This window comes from Oncorhynchus gorbuscha, linkage group LG03, assembly GCF_021184085.1.
Source record: "Oncorhynchus gorbuscha isolate QuinsamMale2020 ecotype Even-year linkage group LG03, OgorEven_v1.0, whole genome shotgun sequence".
Classification (NCBI taxonomy): domain Eukaryota; kingdom Metazoa; phylum Chordata; class Actinopteri; order Salmoniformes; family Salmonidae; genus Oncorhynchus; species Oncorhynchus gorbuscha.
The window spans coordinates 59638237-59662673 of record NC_060175.1 but is presented as its reverse complement, the minus strand read 5'-3'; the positions used below and the strand labels follow the sequence as shown (position 1 = coordinate 59662673).

The 24437-nt window shown below is 45.3% G+C and overlaps 1 protein-coding gene across 1 annotated transcript in view; it reads left to right on the top strand.

Annotated features, from left to right (window-relative positions):
- Positions 1–21877, top strand: part of LOC124031642 (R3H domain-containing protein 2-like) — a 124892-nt gene extending 103015 nt beyond the window's left edge. Inside the window, 14 exon segments of the mRNA XM_046343136.1 lie at positions 4713–4948; positions 5118–5314; positions 5491–5568; positions 7086–7382; positions 8534–8672; positions 12756–12916; positions 13461–13633; positions 14333–14430; positions 14763–14932; positions 15075–15094; positions 15096–15223; positions 19492–19583; positions 19727–19811; positions 20111–21877. Of these exon segments, the coding sequence (XP_046199092.1) occupies positions 4713–4948; positions 5118–5314; positions 5491–5568; positions 7086–7382; positions 8534–8672; positions 12756–12916; positions 13461–13633; positions 14333–14430; positions 14763–14932; positions 15075–15094; positions 15096–15223; positions 19492–19583; positions 19727–19811; positions 20111–20490 (2254 nt within the window). The 3' untranslated portion in view covers positions 20491–21877.
- Positions 21878–24437: the final 2560 nt, after the last annotated feature.

Below are 24437 nucleotides of genomic sequence, written 5' to 3'. Positions count from 1 at the left end.
GGAGGGGAGTTGCAATGAGGTTAGTGGAAGAACAGCATCTAGTAAAGATGAGGTCGAGTGTATTGCCTGCCTTGTGAGTAGGGGGGGAAGGTGAGAGGGTGAGGTCAAAAGAGGAGAGGAGTGGAAAGAAGGAGGCAGAGAGGAATGAGTCAAAGGTAGACGTATGGAGGTTAAAGTCGCCCAGAACTGTGAGAGGTGAGCCGTCCTCAGGAAAGGAGCTTATCAAGGCATCAAGCTCATTGATGAACTCTCAGAGGGAACCTGGAGGGCGATAAATGATAAGGATGTTAAGCTTGAAAGGGCTGGTAACTGTGACAGCATGGAATTCAAAGGAGGCGATAGACAGATGGGTAAGGGGAGAAAGAGAGAATGACCACTTGGGAGAGATGAGGATCCCGGTGCCACCACCCCGCTGACCAGAAGCTCTCGGGGTGTGCGAGAACACGTGGGCGGACAAAGAGAGAGCAGTAGGAGTGGCAGTGTTATCTGTGGTGATCCATGTTTCCATCAGTGCCAAGAAGTCTAGGGACTGGAGGGAGGCATAGGCTGAGATGAACTCTGCCTTGTTGGGCACAGATCGGCAGTTCCAGAGGCTACCGGAGACCTGGAACTCCACGTGGGTCGTGCGCGCTGGGACCACCAGATTAGGGTGGCCGCGGCCACGCGGTGTGGAGCGTTTGTATGACAGTCTGTGCAGAGAGGAGAGAACAGGGATAGACAGACACATAGTTGACAGGCTACAGAAGAGGCTACGCTAATGCAAAGGAGATTGGAATGACAAGTGGACTACACATCTCAAATGTTCAGAAAGTTAAGCTTACGTAGCAAGAATCTTATTGACTAAAATGATTAAAATGATACAGTACTGCTGAAGTAGGCTAGCTGGCAGTGGCTGCGTTGTTGACACTACACTAATCAGGTCCTTCCGTTGAGTGTAATAGTTTCTACAGTGCTGCTATTCGGGGGCTAGCTGGCTAGCTAGCAGTGTTGATTACGTTACGTTGCGTTAAAAGAACGACAATAGCTGGCTAGCTGTTGGCTAGCTAGCAGTGTCTCCTACGTTAAGGACGACAAATAGCTGGCTAGCTAACCTCGGTAAATTAAGATAATCACTCTAAGACTACAACACTCTAAACTACACAATTATCTTGAATACGAAGACAGCAAAGACAACTATGTAGCTAGCTACACTACACTAATCAAGTCGTTCAGTTGAGTGTAATAGTTTCTACAGTGCTGCTATACGGTAGACGGTGGACGTTTGCTAGCTGGCTAGCTGCTTGGGCAGATAGCAGTGTAGCCTACGTTAGGACGACGAAATACGATAATTACGCAATTATCTTTGATACAAATACGGCTATGTAGCTAGCTAAGAAGAAATTGCTAAGATTAGAAAAATCAAACCATTGTACTGTAATGAAATGTAATGAAAAAGTTATACTACCTGTGGACCGAAGTGTGGATGCGACCGCTCGCTCCAACCCGGAAGTGCGAGAAATAAATATTCCAAACATGGTCTGGGACAGTTGTGGGATGTGATAGATTAATACAACCACAGTTTTATCTCTTCATTCATAGACTCAATGATGGACACTCTTACTGACAGTTGTGGCTGCTTGGTCGTTACGTATTATTGCCTCTACCCTCTTGCCCATTGTGCTGTTGTCTGTGCCCTATAATGTTTGAACCATGTTTTGTGCTGTTGCCATGTTGTGTTGCTACCATGCTGTGTTGTCGTAGGTCTCTCCTTGTGTAGTGTTGTGGTCTCTCATCGTGATGTGTGTTTTTTGTCTTATTTTTTAATTTTTTATTCCAGCTCTCGTTCTTGCAGGAGGTCTTTTGGTAGGCCGTCATCGTAAATAAGAATTTGTGCTTAACTGACTTGCCTAGTTAAATAAAAAATGTAAATAATAGCATGGGGGAATAATGATACGCAATGAGGCTGATGCAAAAGTTTATTTTAAAATGTTGATAAACTATTCGGCTATTTCTTCACATAAGCGCAGCAATGAGCACATAAGCTCGACTGTTCCATCAGCGGGAAAACACCATTATCAAAAGTGACCACAAATGTGATTACGCATGTAATGCTTTTATTATAAAGGTGTGTTTTTATGGTGAAAAATATCTTGTCCAAACTTGAAACTCACACGTTGCTTATGTATGCCAGTTAGGCTCTACACCCATTGTAAAGCGGATTAATGTGCTTCGTTTTAAGATTTTTTGGGGGCCATTTTAGTTGTGATACAAACCTTATCAAAACATATAGGCCCAAGGGCTAGGCTACATGAGGTGTGGGACTGATTTTAAAAAGTCACCAAAAAATATGTATGCTTTCTTTCCTTACACTGGGCATCATTCACAAGTGATATTATATAAATCACAGGTGATAGGCTAATATTGTCACCCATCAGACTATTCTTGATTTAATCTGGTCTTTACATACACTAAATAGAATGTGTCTAATTTGTTTTTATTTAGAATGGACCATTAACATGCAGCTGTATCAATAAGGGGTAGAAGGGGGGGGGTGACAACATGCCAACCAAGTAGGCAATACTCCTGTTGTAAAGACGAGCAATGTGCTTAATACTAGGAAAGTTGATAAATATAGTAGGCCTAGCCTATAGATAGCTGATGGGATCCTCTTTCTAATAGAGGCCATCAGTTTTCTCACGTAATTTCATAGTCTAAAGAAATGTTGTGCAACATGGGCTCTCGTGAAGTGTTTTATTAGATTTTTGCCTACATTTGCATTGACGTCAGAGTGATTAGAGGGACAATAGTGCTGAGTACCAGGCATTTAGCAAGTTTACTAATAACCATCAGCCGTTTCAGAGCTTGGAGAAGGCTAATTACTGTGACTAAACGTCATGTGAAATTTGACTTCTTTCATGACTCGTGACCGCCGGTGTAGCGGTAATGCGGTCACCGTAACAGCCCTGGTCCGGAGTAAGCAGAACATCCAGAGCTGCAGACTCGTGGAAGTAGACATTTTTATCCCAAATCAAGGTTGGTGATCGCTGTTCCGATGTCCAGAGGCTGTTTTAGGTTATAGGAAATGATGGCAGAGACAAAGTTCAAATCCGCTTTAGGATACCTCAGTCATTTCTCAGAATATCTGGCACAGACGAGTTTAGCAGACTTGGCCGTTTTGCCTGCCTGTGATGTGCTGTGGTGGTATAGCTTGTTATTGTTCTGTGGATATTCCCGTCCAACAGGGTACCACAGTATGTGCAGTCATCGCACCCCGCTGTATTTCAGTTGAGTTGAATTTCATTTTGTTCGTCAAAAATCCAAGCATTTGTTGTCAGCATTTTAGTTGATGAGTCTGAATACTCAAACACTGTCATCGCCTTACTGTCCCGAACTTGCATTTGTCAAATTTGATTGAGATGCAATAAAATCCATAATAGATTAAGATAGAAGTAAGAAAAAGTAAGCCGTAGGACGTAAACATAGCGACAGTGAGCCGATGTTTGGGTAGGACAGTAGGTTATGACAAGTTGATAGCGTCCTGGTCGTCGCTGGATGCATTCTAATAATGCCAAGTGTGATTGATCATCTTGGCAGCAGCCCTCATCCAGGGTGACAGCACCTTATGAATATTGCAACGAGACGGTGTGTTTCTATCATAGACATTAAGACTCGGTAGATGGTGATAGCGCTGACATATTCCTATGGGGAAACTCCCGACGGCGCATGAAGGTGGAAGAATTTGAAGCACACCATATTGATGAGTGGGGCTGAATGGCACCAGGAAAAGCACTAAGGTTCACGCAGAATGGGTGATGGAGGCCAAAACTAGCGAAGGATCATTGTCGATGTAGTAGATTTCATCCTGGTCTGAGAGAGATCCTTGATGTCTATGGCATGAGGGCGTGAGCCTCCTCTTAGTTTGGTCGGTGTCAGCACGTGGAACTTTGTGATGACGAATGTAGTAGTCACAATGGATCGCTATTTAATTAAAATAGGCATCGCTAGGTTGCTACACAGTAGCCGACCAGCAGCGCTTGTGACTTCAGACCGCACCCGGGGGGGCCTGGTTTATATATATATATATATGTGTGTATGTGTGTGTGTGTGTGTCTATGCGCAGGTGTGTTTTGTCCATTGGCCTTATTGTATTTGTAGTGGTGTGTCAGGTGTGAGTTATGGACCTTGTCTCACACTCTCATTCTGCTGTCCTTGTGTCTTCTTCTCGTCCTTTGTTCTTTCATCTTGGTGTTGATTGGATAAAGCATCAGTCACCTGCATGTGGTCCTCTGTGTTGGTTTTTGTTGTGTGTGTGCTGGTTGGGGGAGGGTGCACTACAGTGTGTGGTGGTAACTGTGTGGTTTGTTGCCTGAATTTTGGTTTCACCAGCCAGTCGACGTCTTTATTGCATTTGCATTTTGATTTGTTGAATGCTGTGCGGTTTACTGATGTCAACGTTGTGAACGGAGAGTGCCCCATGGTGGCGGTGGGGTTATAGCGTTCTCACACCCTGTCAACGTGCATGTTCTTAACCTGTTGCTGATCACCCTGTGCCTCTGTACCCCGTTTCTCTCTCCTTCCCCCTTTCTCGCCACCTCTCTGTTCCTCTCTCTCATCTACCCTACCCCCTACATCTCTCTCCCTCATCTTCCCCTTTCTCCCTCTGTCCTTCTCTACGCTGCCCCTTTCACTCTTTCTCTTCCCCTTCACTTCCCTCTCTCCTCTCCCCTTTCTAGGGGTAACCGTGAGAGCTCCAGCCGTGCTTCCAGCAGCCGCCAGAGCAGTACGGACAGTGAAATGAAGTGCCTGGAGCCAAGGCCCTGGAGCAGTACAGACTCAGACAGCTCCAATAGGACCCTGCGGCCCCCGGTCACAAAGGCATCCAGCTTCTCTGGCATCTCCATTCTGACCAGAGGAGATAGTCTGGGCAGCAACAAGAGCTCACAGGGTTCCTGCAGGGGCTCACGCACTGGTGCGTATTTTACGCTGCGCGCACACACACACACACATTTCCATACTGAACAGAGGAGACAGTCTGAGGAGTAACGACAGCTCACAAGTTGTAGAGGATAGTAATGCTGAAGAGAGTGCGGAAATGTTGAGGAAGCAGACAGTGCGATTTTGACTTTCATCTCCTGCAGGTCTGCCCCTGGTGAGTCCAGATGGTTGTCCTCAGCCCCCGGCCCCCCAGCCTGGCCCCTGCCCTGGGGGTCGCAGTCTGCTGCCCTGCCCCTCCCAACAGGTCCAGACCCAGCCTCCCCAGACCGCCCTGCTGCCCACCCCCCTGCAACACCCCTTGGGCAACCACAACCATAATCACAACCACATGATGGCTCAGGTGAGGGAGAAGCTCATGGCATGAATTTAATGTAACTGGAAATTAGTATATTCTTGCATTTTTCCTCTTCTTTTGCCCAATAACTGCCCTATGTGTCCTTACCTATACTCTGTCTGCGTCTCCTCCTCTCCTTCTCCCTCCATCTCTCCCTCTGTTCACCGGTGGGGTCTCTGCAGCCAGCTCAGCCTGTGTCCTACTCCTCATCCTCCTGTCCCCAGGTTCTGCTGCCTGTCTCTCCTCCCCAGCAGTACATGGTACTACTACCATCCTGTCACACCACATGCACTAATAGATACACAATGAACACAGGCTGTTTGTAAGGCCGTTGGTGTAAATGGGGAATTATCATGTTACCATGTCATTCGTCTAATGACTAATAGTGATTTGTTTGTGAGACTGATAGAGAGAAAGGCAAGGTATGGAGTGTACTGTAGCCATTATACACTTACCGTCCAGTTTATTAGGTACAGCACCCCATTCACAAATGGATGAGTCACATGGCTTGTCACATAAAGCAGGCAGAATGCATCGAGGCCTTAGAATGGGCAAAACGAGTGACCTAAGAGACTTTGAGCGTGGTATGATTGTTGGTGTCAGGCGCGCCGGATCCAGCATCTCAGAAACGTCCTCCTTCCTGGGATTTTTACGCAAGACAGTGTTTAGGGTTTACTGAGAATGGTGCGACCCAACAAAAAAACATCCAGTCAGTGGCAGGGCTGTTGTCGAAAACAGCTTGTTGATGAGAGGTCGAAGGAGAACGGCAAGAGTCGTGCAACCTAACAGGCGAGCCACAAACACAAATAACGATGTAGTACAACAGTGGGGTGCAGAACGGCATCTCGGAACGCCATTTTCGTTAGGGGGAGGTAGTTGCAAAAACGTTGGAATGGTTTACTTGACCGACATTGGACAATTGAGGAGTGGAAAAACATTGCCTGGAACATGGCAGCAAGTTCAGCTTACTTTAGTGGCATGCACATTTGCTAGACCCTCAACCCAAAAGTGCATTTTAGCACGAGATGGAGAACTGTCTGTTCACAGCATGAACGTACCGCTGTCCAATCTGCAGCAACTGCATGATGCATGTACTAACATCCCTGTGGAACGCTTCCGACACCTTGTAGAATGCCCCAAATAATTCAGGCTGTTCTGGAGGCAAAGGGGGGTCCGAACCAGTACTAGGTGGGTGTACATAATAAACTGGCCGGTGAGTGTATATACTGTTATACAGTGTGGTTCAAAATTATTTACACCTTCGATAAGGATGATCAAACCATTTTTTTTTATACTGAACAGCATGGCCTAGTGGTTAGAGCGTTGGATTAGTAACTGAAAGGTTTCAAATTCAAATCCCTGAGCTGACAAGGTACAAATCTGTCGTTCTGCCCCTGAACAAGGCAGTTAACCCACCGCTCCTAGGCCGTCATTGAAAATAAGAATTTGACTGACTTGTCTATTTAAATAAAGCTAAATAAAATAATAATAATTCAATGCTCACTTTTTTATTGTATTATTTTATACTACTACTCAGAGAAAGTAATAAAAATAATTCTCTAAAATTGACCACCCTTCTTTTCAATACCTCACCTTGTGAGGATAAAGGTCATTTTCTAAAACATTTTATGAGATTGGAGAACACGTTGGGAGGGATCTTAGACCATTCCTCCATACAGAATCCTTCCAGATCCTCGATATCCCTTGTGAACTTTACCCAGTATGTTTACGGTTTTCAACCCACTAGTAACTCTAATCCCTCGTCTCTCTCTCTCAGGGTGAGGAACTGGCTCCCCAGTTCAGCCAGATGACTCTGAGTAGACAGGGTTCCAGCGAGGCCCCGGAGCCCCCCACCATGTACCAGACCCAGGGGCCCACTGTCCTCACCCAACACCCCCCACCCCAGACTGGCTACATCATGGCCACCACAAGCCAGCCCCTGGCCCCTCCGTCTGGCTACCAGCCTAACACTGGACACCCCCACCCCCCTCCTCTTCCACCACCTCCCTCCCAGACCGTCATGCAGCCCCCTCCACCGCCACAGGGATACATGCAGCCACCTCCCCCGCAACAGGTATTATATAGTTTTTTTTGTTGATGCAATCAGATGTTTGTCAAGCCCTTTTTACATCGGCAGCTGTGCACAAATATAATGAATACAGAGCTGAAGTTGGAATATAAGTTGACTGAAAGTACACACACAGCTTGAGAAGCTAGAGGGTCAAACACTTTTTGTTAGACTACTTTACCATCAAATGTAAGAAAGTGTCAATGGTGTGATTCCTGTGAAATCGTGTGAAGCCTGCGCTTTCTCTGTGCTATCTTTTCTCTATCTCTCTCTACACATCTCTACCTCTACACCTCGCTATATGTCTCTCTGCGTCTCCCTGCCGCTGCGTCTCCCTGCCGCTGCGTCTCCCTGCCGCTGCGTCTCCCTGCCGCTGCGTCTCCCTGCCGCTGCGTCTCCCTGCCGCTGCGTCTCCCTGCCGCTGCGTCTCCCTGCCGCTGCGTCTCCCTGCCGCTGCGTCTCCCTGCCGCTGCGTCTCCCTGCCGCTGCGTCTCCCTGCCGCTGCGTCTCCCTGCCGCTGCGTCTCCCTGCCGCTGCGTCTCCCTGCCGCTGCGTCTCCCTGCCGCTGCGTCTCTCTCTCTTCTCATCACACTGCCCTCCGGCCAAGACAGTAACGAGGCATTTGGATCCATAAAATATTCATTTATATTCTGGAGGACAAAACATCCACGTCATTGATCCTACACTGGGGTTCCTACAATGCCCAAGTAGGAATTTGGCAAATAGCTGCACTGATGTCTCTTGCTGGCTTCATGAGGAAGTGGCAGTTCTTTCAGCAGTTTGTAAGGTAGCTAGTGGCAGTACTTTCACAGTAAGGAGAATACCATGGGTAGAGTGGGATTTCTCTAGAGCGCTAGTAGTGCACTAGTAGTTCCTGTAGTGTGCCCCTCATGACAGCCACTAAAGCTTTAAGGCAGCATGGCTCACAGCTTACAGATCTGTCTCTCTCGCAGAACTAAACAATAGGGAGCTAACTCCGACGGAGTCAAGCTCGTAGGTTGGAAAGCAAACACCCTGCACTGTCTGGGATAGTTTGTTGGATGTGCAATAGTTGATTTCTAGTTTGCTTCTCTATTTATGCACCTTGGTTGGAATAATAAAATAAAAAACTGAACTGTGTATTTCTCCCTCCCTCCCTCTACCGAACCCCTCCGCAGATTCATGTGTCGTATTACCCACCAGGGCAGTACCCCAACACGGGGCAGCAGTACCGGCCTGGACCCATGTCTCACCAGGTGTCCTACCCTGCCCATACCCAGCACTCCCAGCCGATGCCCCAGCCCACACAGCAGTCAGGTCAATATCATGCCCATCCCTCTCATCTACCTATCTGACTGTCTTTAAAGTGCTGTGCAGTTTAAATTACATCCGACCACATCCTTGTACACACATCAATTTAGATCAAATCTACTTGCATGGGGGTACAGAATACAGCTGTTTTTGAGAACCAATTACCAGATTTTAAACAGGATCATTAGCATGTCAAATTCGGGGTTTTGGGGGGCCAAACGCCAACTACATTTCTACACTTCATATTAAAATGAAGATGCACATTTGCGTGAGAATCTTGCTTAGATCCAGTAGTGTGGGTGAACAGTAAGCAGGACTGGGGAAAGCCAGTACTCCTGTACTCCTTACTTATGGGCCCTTTCTCAAAAATGCAGTTAAAAAGAAAGACAAAATATATAAAAAAGAGGAAATGGTAACAAAAAAAAACTAAAAACAATAACTAGCCTATATACAAGGAGTACCGGTACGAAGTCAAAGTGCGAAGGCACCGGTTAGTTGAGGTAATATGTACACGTAGGTAGAGTTATTAGAGTGACTATGCATATATGATAACAACTGAAAGTAGCAGGGGTGTAAAAGGGGGTTTCAAGTAGTCTGGGTAGCCATTTGATTAGATGTTCAGGAGTTTTATGGCGCAGGTGTAGAAGCTGTTGAGAAGCCTCTTGGACCTATACTTGGTGCTCCGGTACCAGTCTATGACACAGTCTATGACTAGGGTGGCTGGAATCTTTGACAAATTTTAGGGCCTTCTTCTGACACCTCCTGGTATAGAGGTCCTGGATGGCAGGAAGCTTGGCCCCAGTGATGTGCTGGCCCGTTCACACACCCTCTGTAGTGTCTTGCGGTTGGAGGCTGAGCAATTGCCATACCAGGCAGTGATGCTCTCATTGAGGAGGATCTGGGGACCCATACCAAATCTTTTCAGTCTCCTGGGGGGAATAGGTTTTGTCGTGCCCTCTTCACGACTGTCTTAGTGTGTTTGGACCATGTTAGTTTGTTGGTGATGTGGACACCAAGGAACTTGAAGCTCTCAACCTGCTCTGCTGCAGCCCCGTCGATGAGAGCCACATGGCCACGATGGCACCACATAGCCAGGTCTCCGACCTCCTCCCTATAGGCTGTCTCGTCATTCTCGGTGATCAGGCCTGCCACTATTGTGTCATTGGCAAACTTAATGATGGTGTTAGAGTCGTGCCTGGCCGTGCAGTCATGAGTGAACAGGGAGTACAGGAGGGGACTGAGCACACACCCCTGAGGGGCCCCTGTGTTGAGGATCACACATGGCGTATGTGTTGTTACCTATCTTTAGCACCTGGTGGTGGCCCTGTCAGGATCCATTTGCATAATGAGGTGTTTATAGTCCCAGGGTCCTTAGCTTATTGATGAGCTTTGAGGGCACTATGGTGTTGAACGCGACGCTCTCGTCAATGAGTAGCATTCTCACACAGGTGTTCCTTTTGTCCAGGTGGGAAAGGGCAGTGTGGAGTGCGTCTTCTGTGGATTTGTTGGGGTGGTATGCAAATTGGAGTGGGTCTAGGCTTTCTGGGATAATGGTGTTGATGTGAGCCATGACCAGCCTTTCAAAGCACTTCATGACTACAGACGTGAGTGTTACGGGTCAGTAGTCATTTAGGCAGGTTAGCTTAGTGTTCTTGGGCACAGACACTATGGTGGTCTGCTTAAAACATGTTGGTGTTACAGACTTCACAGGGAGAGGTTGAAAATGTCAGAGAAGACACTTTCCAGTTGGTCAGCCGATACTCGTAGTACACATCCTGGTAATTCGTCTGGTCCTGCGGCCTTGTGAATGTTGACCTGTCTAAAGGTCTTACTCACATTGGCTGCGGAGACCGTGATCAGTCTTCTGGAACAGCTGGTGCTCTCATGCATGTTTCAGTGTTATTTGCCTCGAAGCGAGCATAGAAGTAGTTTAGCTCATCTGCTAGGCTCGTGTCACTGGGCAGCTCTCGGCTGTGCTTCCCTTTGTAGTATGTAATGGTTTGCAAACCCTGCCACATCTGACGAGCGTCAGAGCTGATGTAGTACGATTCGATCTTCGTCCTGGATTGATGCTTTGCCTGTTTGATGGTTCGTAAGAGGGCAAAGTGGGATTTCTTCTAAGCTTCTTGGTTAGAGTCCCGCTCCTTGAAAGCGGAAGCTCTAGCCTTTAGCTTAGTGAGGCTGTTGCCTGTAATCCATGGCTTATGGTTGGGGTATGTATGGTTATTGTGGGGATGATGTCATCGACACACTTATTGATGAAGCCAGTGACTGATGTTGTGTACTCCTCAATGCCATCGGCGGAATACTGGAACATATTCTAGGCTGTGCAAGCAAAACAGTCCTGTAAGCTTAGCATCTGCTTCATCTGACCACTTTTTTTTTTTATTGATCGAGTCACTGGTGCGTCCGGTTAAAATTTTTGCTTGTAAGCAGGAATCAGGAGGAATAGAATTATGAATTATGGTTTGATTTGCCAAATGGAGGGCGAGGGAGAGCCTTGTATGCATTTCTGTGTGTGGACTAAAGGTGGTCCAATGTCTCCCCCCCGGTTGCACATTTAAAATGCTGATAGAAATTTGGTAAAACTGATTTTAGTCACCCTGCATTAAAGTCCCCGGCTACTAGGCGTGCCGCCTCTGGGTGAGCGTTTTATTGTTTGCTTATGGCGGAATAAATCCTATTCGATGCTGTCTTAGTGCCAGCCTCAGTCTGTGGTGGTATGTAGACGACTACAAAAAATACAGAAGGAAACTCTAGGTAGATAGTGTGGTATACAGCTTATCATGAGATAGTCTAGCTCATGCGTGCAATACCTTGATACCTCCTTAGATATCGTGCACCAGCTGTTATTTACAAAAAATGCATAGTCCGCCGCCCCTTGTCTTACCAGACACCACTGTTCTATCCTGCCAGCGTATAACCAGCCAGCTGTATGTTGATAGTGTCGTCGTTCAGTCACGACTCTGTGAAGCATAAGATATTAGTTTTTAATGTCCCGTTGGTAGTTTAATCTTCTGCATAGGTCATCGATTTTATTTTCCAAAAGTTGCATGTTTGCTTGCAGAATGGAAGGAGGTGGGGGTTTATTTGATCGCCTACAAATTCTCAGGAGACAGCCCGCCCTCTGGCCCCTTTTTCTCCGCCGCCTCTTCATGCTAATCACGGGGATCTGGGCTTGTTCCTAAGAAAGCAGTATATCATTCACGTTGGGCTCGTCAGACTCGTTAAAGGAAAAATAAAGATTTTGCCAATCCATGGTGAGTAATCGCTGTCCAGATGTTATTTTCGGTCATAAGAGACTGTAGCGGCAACATTATGTACAAAATACGTTTTTTTGTAAAACAATTGGTTGGGGACATGTAAAATGTCAGCCGCCTTTTCCGGCGCTGTTTTAATTGGGTTGAGGTCGGCTGATTATGGAGGCCAGGTCATCTGATGCAGTACTCCATCACTCTCCTTCTTGGTCACATAACACTTACACAGCCTGGAGGTGTGTTGGGTCATTGTCCCAACTAATGATAATCCCATTAAGCTCAAACCAGATAGGATGGCGTATCGCTACAGAATGCTGTTGTAGCCATGCTGGTTAACTGTGCCTTGAATTCAAAGTAAATCACTGACAGTGTCACCAGCAAAGAACCTCCACACCATCAAACACCACCTCCTCCATGCTGCACGGTGGGAACTACGCATGTGGAGATTATCCATTCTCCTACTCTGCGTCTCACAAAGACACAAGAATGCCAACCGCATGCAAAGCTGTCATCAAGGCAAAAGATGGATACTTTGAAGAATCTCAAATATAAAATATATTTTGATTTACCACTTTTTTTTTGGTTACTACATGATTCCATATGTTTCATTGTTTTGATGTCGTCACTATTATTATACAATGTAGGTGTACATTCCTGTAGGTGTACATTCCTTTAGGTGTACATTCCTTTCTTTCTAGACAGGCTGTGTTGACCATATCACGTCATGGTTATGTTGTCACCAGTAGGTACAGGGGGAATAGGAGTGCAGCATTCCCAGAATACACTCTCACACACACACCTGTATTAACACACTGCATGTTGTTTCCACCAGGTCTCCAGACCATGATGCCCAGCCAGCAGCCCCAGTACCAGGGGATGATAGGAGTACCTCAGCAGCCCCAGAACCAGGCCCTCATCACTTCCCAGAGGCAGGGCATACAAGGACAGATGACAGGGATGATGGTCCAATACCCACAAATGTCCTCATATCCGGTACAATAGGCCCTCAAGTCAATTCAATGAAACTTGATTTATTCCCTTGGGCAATTTTAAGAAAGACAAATTGCCTGTCTTACATGTAGGTGTATTGAATTGACTTGAATTCCATGCATGATGATGTGCATCCTTAAATCACGCAAAGTCTACATGAACGTTTCAGAGTTCCTCGAGGCTCTGTTTTTTATTGAGTATGCCACCTCTGTGATGGTATTCCTAGTGTTTTACTGCTATGTCGACGATGAACAGCTGTACATTTCAATGCAACATGGTAAAATAACTACAACCCTTTTCTTGATAAAAGTCTTAACCGGTTTGTGACTCTTGTCTCTTTAAGACGTGGATCTAAAGAGGAGCCAGACAACTTCTCTCTTCGATTAGGGATATTTATGAATGTGTTGTTTAGTTCAAAGACAAATCCCAGAACATAAATTAACCCCAATAACCTTTCCCAAGTCAAGTATTCCACAGTGTCATTAGTTTACGCCCTGTTCTGGCTAAGCAATATCTACAGTATATCACCTTCTATATCTCCCATCAGGTGCCGGTGGCCAATGAGTCTCAGCAGGTGGTACAGCAGCAGTACCAGCAGCAGGTCATGGTGCCAGTCAGCCAGTCTCTCCAGACTGTCCAGGGGGTACAGGGACCCATGCCTGGCCAAGGGATGCCCATATACTACAGCGTCATCACCCCCACACAACAGAACAGCACAAGGTAGATGGGTAAAATAAGATTTATTATATAAGTGCTTTATATTGTATAGGGGAAAAAATCCACTACTCCCAACATGTCACACACACCTGGGTGATGCCACAGCAGACATTTTGAGCTCAACTCTAGATAACATGTTCTTAATAAGTATTAGTTACAGCTCACTTGTAGAACTCACAGAATTGTAATAAAGTATGCTTAATAAGAAAACAAAAGCATTGCATAGAATTTTTCTGAACTCCAGAGCAGAGTAATGGTCTGAATCCATCCAGGTATGAATTAAGTTGTTTAACACCATCTGTAACAAGACGTGTTCTGCCAGTGTGTCTATCTGTAACACGTTCTCCTGCTGACACGTCAACAGCTTGAATGCACTCTTAAGTGTTTGACACACTGAGGTCATTACAAACTATTGAATAGGATAGAAACTCACAAGACTGGAATCAATAAGTAACCTCTTGAACACTTGAATATGTATTTTCTGTGACTCTCACACACACACACACACACACACACACACACACACACACACTTGCTGTTTTCAGATTCCTTCTACACGCTTGCTAAACAAAATATTTGCATTGTAATTGAAGTCTAGCAGACTGCAGCTTGTCGGTGTGATTTGCCTACCGTCTGTGCATGTGGCGGGCTGCCAAGTGCTTACACAGTGTGTGTCTGTTGCTGTGTGTGTGTCTCTCCCAGCCCATCAGTGGGGTACCTGCAGCCCAACTCAGAGCAGTACCAGATAAGCCAGTCTCCATCCCCTTGCAACCCTCAGCAGATGCAGCAGCAATATTCAGGTGACTGTTCATCTGGTTCACAAAGAGATGTTTTCGGACTTTGTTGATTACGTCAATCGGCTGTGTTCGTACTGGCCTTGACATATAAGCCTAGACATATAAGCCGAGACCAGCGTTGCATTTAGGAGGTTGCAACATACTGTACATGGGCCATTGCAAATAGAAATGCCACAAAGAGAGCTAACATTATTCTTAACTCTACAGAAAGTGTGTTCTCCACTATATATTTTTCAGGACGCTTGACAACATTGTGTCATGCTAAATGTGGCCTTGCCTGGATTGAAGAACACTGCTGCACTGTAACTTCATTCAACTTTGTCTGTGTGCTACAGGAGTGCCACCCCCAGGCCCCGGGGTGATGGTCATGCAGCTTAGCGTCCCCAACGGACCGCAGCCTACCCAGAACCCTCCTCTGGTACAGTGGAACCCCTGCAAATACTACAGCCTAGAGCAGAGGCCCAGCAAGCCTGGAGAACTCTACAAACCTGACAACACACAACAGGTACACTATACAACTACACTCATACCTCTCTCACTCACATTCACTCACTCACTTACGTGCAATACAGCATGCACATACTGTATAGCATTCATGTAAAGGATCCTGGCAGAGTTCTGACCCCCCCCCCCCCCTTCCTTTCTAGGCCAGTACTCAGATGAGCAGTCCCCTGGCCTCCCCCTACCCAGTCCCCCACTCTCTCCCCCTCAGGCAGCGTGAGCAGCGTCTGTCCTGGCCTCGGCCCCCTGCCCCTACTGTCACAGTTCCCCCGGCCCGGACCAGGGCCTGCGCAAGGTAACAACACACGGGCACACACACAGGTGTGCAGTCATACACAGTCACGCTTGTGCACACACATATGTATATACAATGCATACGGAAAGTTTTCAGACCCCTTGACCTTTTCCATATTTTATGTCATAGCCTTGTTCTAAAATTGACACAAAAAATCCCCCTTATCAATCTACACACAATACCCCATAATGACAGCAAATACAGGTTTTTATAAATTGTTGCACATTTATTAAAAAATAAATTGAAATCACTTATTTAAGTTAAGTATTCAGAACCTTTGCTATGAGACTCAAAATTGAGCTCAGGTGCATCCTGTTCTCATTGATCATCCTTGATGTTTCTACAATTTGGAGTCCACCTGTGGTTAATTCAATTGATTGGACATGATTTGGAAAGGCCTGTCTATATAACGTCCCACAGTTGACAGTGCATGTCAGAGCCAAAACCAAGCCATGAGGTCAAAGGAATTGTCTTCAGAGCTCAGAGACAGGATTTTGTCGAGGCACGAATCTGGAGAAGGGTACCAAAACAGTTCTGCAGCATTGAAGGTCCCCAAGAACACAGTGGCCTTGATAATTCTTAAATAGAAGAAGTTTGGGACTAACAAGACTCTTCCTACAGCTGGCTGCCTGGCCAAACTGAGCAATCAGCGAAAAGGGCCTTGGTCAAGGAGGTGACCAAGAACCTGATGGTCACTCTGACCGAGCTCCAGAGTTCCCCTGTGCAGATGGGAATCTCTGCAGCACTCCACCAATAAAGCCTTTATGGTAGCCAGACTGTAGCCACTCCTCAGTAAAAGGCACATGACAGCCGACTTGGAGTTTGCCAAAAGGTACCTAAAGGACTTTCAGACCATGAGAAACAAGATTATCTGGTCTGATGAAACCCAGGTTGAACTCTTTGGCCTGAAAGCCAAGCGTCATGTCTGGAGGAAACCTGTCACCATCTCTACGGTGAAGCATGATGGTGGTAGCATCATGCTGTGGGGATATTTTTTCAGGGACTCGAGGGAAGATGAATGGAGCAAAGTACAGAGAGATCCTTGATGAAAACCTGCTCCATTGTGCTCAGGACCTCAGACTGTTGCGAAGGTTTATGTTCCAACAGGACAAGGACCCTAAGCACATAGCCAAGACCACGCAGGAGTGGCTTTGGGACAAGTCTCAATGTCCTTGAGTGGCCCAGCTAGAGTCCGAACTTGAGCACGATCAAACATCTCTGGAGAGACCTGAAAATAGCTGTGCAGCGACTCTGCCCATCCAACCTGACAGGATCTGCAGAGACGAATGGGAGAAACTCAAATACAGGTGTGCCAAGCTTTAGAATAAGGCTATAACATAACAAAGTGGAAACAAAGTGGAAAACATCAAGGGGTCTGAATACTTTCTGAATATACTGTACACTGAGTGTACACAACATTAAGAACACCTACGCTTTCCATGAGACTGACCAGGTGAAAGCTATGAACCCTTATTACATTTACATTTAAGTCATTTAGCAGACGCTCTTATCCAGAGCGACTTACAAATTATTGATGTCACTTGTTAAATCCACTTCAATCGTTGTAGATGAAGGGGAGGAGATAGGTTAAATAATGATTTTTAAGTCTTCAATATTTTGAAGATAAACCAATTTTATTGGTCACATACACATGGTTAGCAGATGTTATTGTGAGTGTAGCGAAATGCTTATGCTTCAAAATCCAACAGTGCAGCAGTATCTAACAGGTAATATCTAACAATTGCACAACAAACCCTAATACACACAATCTAGTAAAGAAATGGGATGAAGATATATAAGTATAAAATATATGGATGAGCAGTGACAGAGCGGCTAAGATGCAATAGATGTTAAAGAATAGATAGTGAAGGATACAGTGCAGTTGAAGTCGGAAGTTTACATACACCTTAACCAAATACATTTAAACTCAGTTTTTCACAATTCCTGACATTTTAGTCAGAGTAAAAATGCCCTGTCTTAGGTCAGTTAGGATCACCACTTTTATTTTAAGAATGTGAAATGTCAGCATAATAATAATAGTGATTTATTTCAGCTTTTATTTATTTCATTACATTCCCAGTGGGTCAATTAGTATTTGGTAGCATTGCCTTTTAAATGGTTTAACTTTTGGGTAGCCTTCCACAAGCTTACCACAATAAGTTGGGTGAAATTTGGCCCATTCCTCCTGACAGAGCTGGTGTAACTGAGTCAGGTTTGTAGGCCTCCTTACACACTTTCAGTTCAGCCCACAAATTTTCTAGAGGATTGAGGTCAGGGCTTTGTGACGGCCTCTCCAATACCTTTGCCACAACTTTGGAAGTGTGCTTGGGGTCATTGTCCATTTGGAAGACCTGTTTGCGACCAAGCGTTAAGATCCTGACTAATGTTTTGAGATGCTGTTTCAATATGTCCACATAATTTTCCTTCCTCATGACGCCATCTATTCTGTGAAGCGCACCAGTTCCTCCTGCAGCAAAGCACCCCCACAACATGATGCTGCCACCCCTGTGCTTCATGGTTCAGATGGTGTTATGGCAGTTTTGGAGCAGTAGCTTCTTCCTTGCTGAGTGGCCTTTCAGGTTGTCGATACAGGACTCGTTTTACTGTGGATATAGATACTTTTGTACCTGTTGTTCTGGGATTGATTTGCACTTTTCGCACCAAAGTACTTTCATCTCTAGGAGACAGAACGCGTCTCCTTCCTGAGCGGTATGGCGGCAGCATGGTCCCATGGTGTTTATACTTGCGTACTATTGTTTGTACAGATGAACGTGGTACCTTCAGGCGTTTGGAAATTTCCCCTGAAGGGTGAACCAGATTTTTTTTTTTCTGATGTCTTGGCTGATTTCTTTAGATTTTTTTGTCCCATGTCACGCAAAGAGGCACTGAGTTTGAAGGAAGGTCTTGAAATACATTCACAGGTACACCTCCAATTGACTCAGGCTAATTGACATTATTTATCAGAAGCTTCTAAAGCCATGACATACTTTTCTGGAATTTTCCAAGCTGTTTAAAGGCACAGTCAACTTAGTGTATGTAAACTTCTGACCCACTGGAATTGTGATACAGTGAATTATAAGTTAAATAATCTGTCTGTAAGCAATTGTTGGAAAAATTACTGTCATGCACAAAGTAGATTTCCTAACCGACTTTGTTAACAAGATATTTGTGGAGTGGTTGAAACACTTCATTGGAGTCATTAAAACTTGTTTATGTAAACTTCCAACTTCAACTGTATGAAAGCCTTCAGACAGATTTAAACAAGTTTAAATGAGTTTCCCCACAGAAGAGATATGAGAGCATTCAAGTTTCCCCACGACTGCGCCACCAGCACACGTGTTGTTCCCCCAGCCAATCGCGCAGACCAAAGAGCTAGTGATGAAGGAGTTTGCTTCTGCTGCAGCCTTTGCTGTAAAATATAACACGGCCCCTCGGTTAAGATAAAACCCTGGTCCTTTATCTTTCACCCACTTCCACTCTGACCTGTTCATTACCTTTCCATCTCGTCTTTGGCCAGCCACTAATAGGCCCCGAGAACCTGACTTTGCATTACACACACACACACACACACACACACACACACACACACACACACACATACCCATCTCATGTATAACATGCCCTCTCACTAGTGCTGAGCAATTAGTGCTTTTTGAGGTTGATTTACCGTGCAATTTTCCTTTTAAAATGTTAAATGCACTATGTGGGTAGAATGCTGTAACACAGAATAAAACAATTCATTAAAGTCACATGATGGTTATGACTGCCCATTACTGCTTATCACTTAATAACCATCATTTATTTACTTGAATACAATATTTCGTATGTGTATATTACGTTTGTTTTATTAGATGACTTTGTTTCATTCCAGGTATTTGAATATCTATAGGGCTGCTACTTATGCGGTCTGACAAAATCACTATTTTAGTAGTTCTTCAGAGTAAATCATGTTGAACACAAACTATCCATCACTTACATCATGTATTTTCTTGTGCATTCTTGTCACAGACCGGACAAGGACTGTAGGCGCGCAATGGGTTAAGGTCATAGTTTATCGCAAAAAAAATGTAATTAACCATGTGGAATATTGGCCTGTTGGAAACTGCAACTCCCTACTACATTGCACAGTTCAGGTTTGATCTGATTTACCTCTCGCTCACAGAGGAAGAACAAAAACTAAATGGAATTCAAATAATTGAACCGACATTAGTCAATTCGTATTTTAGCATGTGTATGTTTGTGTTGTGTCCCGTCCCGTGTGTGTGCAGGTGATGGGCGCTACTCTCTTTTGGGCCAGCCTCTCCAGTATAGCCTATGTCCCCCTCTCATGCACAGCCAGACCAACTACAGCTCGCATCAGGTACTACTTCTCTCCATCCCTCCCTTCTCACCCTCCTTGAAGCGCAATGCCGCTACCCCTCCATCCATCCATCTCTCCACTCCATTCCTGCGTATCTACTAGCCTGTAACCTTGTTGACACTTTAGCTGTTGGTGTGTTGCAGAGCCAAGTAGGAATGAAGCATGGTGCAAGAGGGAAGAGGCAGACACTGAAGTCTCAATCTACAGACCTGGGCACCACTGACGTAGGTAAGACAACAGACACAGACGTCTTCATTACGGTCGATGTGGTATATCTGCAGTATATTTTGTACTTTCAAGATCCAGATGACCTCGACTCAAGGTGTGTGCCTACGATTCAATACACTTGACTTACGTCCTGCACACACACACGCACATCCGGAACACAAATTCTTGGTTTTTGTATTAACTAATTTATTAAATTTTACCAGGCAGGTCAATTAAGAACAAATTCTTATTTACAATAAATAGCCTGGATGAATACAGTAGTTGTATTAGTGTCTGATCTTTCTCCTCCCTGTCTCCAGTGGTGAGTCGGGTGCTGGAGGTGACCGATCTCCCGGAGGGCATTAGTCGTCCAGAAGCTGAGAAGCTCTTCAACCAGCTTTCCATGTGTGGTGCCAAAATCCAGTGGCTCAAGGACCCAGTGGCAGGGGGCCGTGGAGGTTATGGTGGCCCGGGAGTGCATCACGGCCCTGGGCATTGTCCTGGGGCTGGAGGGGGGAAGGGTGATGGCCCCGGCAGTGACCCAGCTCACCTCTACACGGTGGTGGCTGTGTTCCCCTCCACCATGGCTGCACAGAGTGCTTCTTTTAAACTCAACAACAGTGGGGTCAGCCTCTTCAAACTGAGGGCCGCCAAAAAGAACTATGACCTGAGAGTGCTGGAGAGGGCCAGCTCCCAGTGAAAAGAGAGGGGGATGAAGAAAATTACTTTTGGAAATGAGGAGTGGAAAGGAGTTGGACTGAGGGGACTGGACAGTTTTTGGACAAACGAGAAAAGATGGATAAGACGTCACACATTAAAGGGATGGGGTGAACACAGAACACAAATGGAGAGGATGGTGTTTGCAAATGATAAAATCATTGTTTTTGTTTTTGATTGTTTTATTTTATATTATTGATACCTGAAGAGCACATAAGACACGTGAACATGTGGATCACTGTTGCCATAAATGGGTGCCAACACACACACACACACACACACACACACACACACACACACACACACACACACACACACACACACACACACACACACACACACACACACACTCGTACAGACTCTTATGTACAGACAGGCAACAGGATCACGTAGCACACACCTGAACACACTGGACAGTTCAACCTCAGTCCATCCTTCCCCTGCTCTCCTCCAGCCTTCCTCCTTTGTCTATCTATACTTTCTCTTTCCTCCTCCTCGCTCTCCCTCCCATCGCCCCGCTCTTAGGCGCACATATTTATGCACAGTCACTCTTTCTATTTTTTTCTATTGCTCTCTCTTACCCTCTCGCCACTTGTCTCATACTCTTTCATGCTCTCTTCCTCTGCTTACCCCCACTCACTCCCCTCTCTCCTCTGGCTTTCTGTTTGCCTTATACTACTGTTGTGGGTTTCTGTATTGCGCTATTTTTCTCAGAAGAGTATTGTTCTTTTGCGGTTCGATATATTTATATCAGTGATGTAAGGAATAAATCTATATATTCAGTGATTTTTTTTCTTCAGTGGGTAAGTTTAGGATCCCCTTTATTATACCCTCTCAACCTGTTCCTTTGGCCCCCTTTCCTCCTACCTCACGACTCCAACTTACCCCTTCCTACCCTTACCCCTCTTACCCCGTTCTATCCTACCCCCACTACCATATCCTCCTCTACCCTTACTCTCCCAACCTACCCCATTGTCCAAATGTACCCTCTGCTCCCCCTACCCTGTTACTTCTTACCCATTCTCCCCCACTCCCCATAATTACCCCTTTCCACCGCCCCACTATCCCTAATTACCCCATATACCCCTACCTTACGATCCCAATTTACCCCATGTGTCCCCCACCCAAACTACCTCTTTCTCCCCTACCCCTCTTAACCCAATATACCCCACAACTTACCTCATTCTCCTGTTGACCCTCTAACCCCCTCTCTCATCCTCATTGTGCTTGTGTTTTTCGTTGACAGCTGTGCAGAACGTATCAGATTAAATAGTTAAAAGTGCACAATGATTGCATAATGTCTGCTGTAAATTTTATTTAATGTTATTTTTTTTGTTTGTTTTTAAAAATATAAAAGCAAAAAAAAAGTCTTTGTTGTCATTGTTTTAACAGATCTGGGTGGAATCTTTGCTGTTAGATTTATTTAAGCAATATGAATCATGAGAATGAGGTGTGTTTTGCAGTGTATGGAACACAGACTTTCTTCTATCCAAGGAATTTAAGAAGGTCTCGGGGGTATCAAGAAGCATCTGACAGTTGCTCCTTTTTAAATTCCTTTCTTCTGTCCCATGGAATTAAATAGAACACTGTATATTATACACTCCGTGGCCAGTTAATTAGGTACACCCATCTAGTACCAGATCAGACCCCTCTTTGCCTCCTGAACAGCCTGAATTCTTCGGGGCATAGCGCTAAAAAGCCGCTCAATTGGTTTCAAATTAAATGTTATTTGTCACATGCGCCGTATAAAACTGGTGTAGATCTTACAGTGAAATGCTTACCTACAAGCCCTTAACCATGGACATGCATCAATACCCTAACGTGTGCCAGGATACATACCCCACACCAGGACACCACTGCCACCAGCTTGTACTGTTTACACCAGGCAGGATGGGACCATGGATTCATGCTGCTTACGCCAAATCCTGACTGCCATTGTAACAGTATAACTTTAGACCGTCCCCTCGCCCCGACCTGGGCGCGAACCAGGGACCCTCTGCACACGTCAACAGTCACCCTCGAAGCATCGTTACCCATCGCTACACAAAAGCCGTGGCCCTTGCAGAGTAAGGGGTACCACTACTTCAAGGTCTCAGAGCAAGTGACGTCCCCGATTTGAAATGCTATTAGCGCGCACCACCGCTAACTAGCCATTTCACATCCGTTACACCATCAGCATGATTCAACAAGAACTTGGATTTGTCGGACCAGTCAATGTTTTTCCACTCAATTGTCCAGTGTTGGTGATCGCGTGCCCACTTGAGACTTGCTTTTAGCTGATAGGAGTGGAACCCGATGTGGTCGTCTGCTACAATAGCCCATCCGCGAAAAGGATCGATGAGTTGTGCGTTCTACGATGCCCTTCTGCACACCGCTGTTGAACTGCACTGTTATTTAATCTGCACCGTTATTTAATCTGCGCTGTTATTTAATCCGCCTGTTAGCGTGCACAATTCTTGCCATTCTCCTCAAACCTCTCTCACCAACGTGCTGTTTTAGCCCACAGAACTGATGCTGACTGGATGTTTTTTTGTTTGTCGCACCATTCCCTGTAAACCCTAGACACTGTTGTGCGTGAAATACCCAGGAGGCCAGCCGTTTCTGAGATACTGGATCTGGCAGGCATGGCACCAAAGATCATACCATGCTCAAAGTTGCGTAGGTTACTAATTTTGCCCATTCTAACGTTATATTGAACAGTAACTTCATGCCTGTCTGCCTGCTTTATATAGCAAGTCACTGCCACATCGTTCAGTGTCCATTTTCGTGAATGTGGCAGTGTACCTACTCAACTGGCCACTAAGTGTATAGAGTGCATTCGGAAAGTATTCAGACCCCCTTTTCCACATTTTGTTACGTTAAAGCCTTGTTCTACAATGGAAAAAAGGAAAGCTGGCACCATCTCAACAGTGAAGCATGTGGCAGCACCATGCTGTGGGGATGTTTCTCAGTTGCAGGGACTGGGAGACTAGACTGGATCAAGAAAAAGATGAATGGAGCAAAGTACAGAGAGATCCTTGGTGAAGACCTCTATAGTCCTCAGGACCTCACTGGGGTGAAGGTTCACCTTCCAACAGGATAATGACTAAGCACACAACCAAAACTATGCAGGTGTGGCTTCGGGACAGGTCTCAATGTCCTTGAGTGGCCTAGCCAGAGGCCGGACTTGAACCCAATCAAACATCTCTGGAGAGATTTGAAAATAGCTGTGCAGAGACACTCCCCATCCAACCTGACCGAGCTTGAAAGGATCTGTAGAGAAGAATGGAAGAAATTTCCTAAATATAGTTGTGCCAAGCTTGTAGCGTCATACCCAAGAAGACTCAAGACTCTATAATCGCTGCTAAAGGTGCTTCAACAAAGTACTGAGTAAAGGGTCTGAATGCTTATGTAAATGTGATATTTCAGGTTTTTTATACATTTACAAACATTTCTAAAAACCTGTTTTTGCTTTGTCATTATCGGGTATTTTGTGTAAAACAATTTAATCCATTTTAGAATAAGGCTGTAACGTAAAAAAAGAAGTGTGAAATCATTGGGTCTGAATACTTCCCAATGCGCTCTAGCTCTGTTCTATCCCCTCTCGAATCCTGAAGTGAGTCACCTGTTGACGTCAGCATCACTGGACGGATGTAATGATTGACACATCTCTTAACTGTACAATCTCACTGTCCAGTTCACTGTTGAAGGTACAACAACGCTGTTTGAGTTCGGGGACATGCATACTGGAGTTAATTTGATTTATTAACAATGTTTACCATGTGATGCTGAAGCAAGGCCCTGGGTGAGGTATTAGGCCTTAATGCAAACACTCAACACTTGACTTCTAAATTACCAGATGGTCACCAATGTTATTGATTGGAAATTATTTTTATCTTTTTTCTTTTACCTTTATTTTACTAGGCAAGTTAGTTAAGAACAAATTCTTAT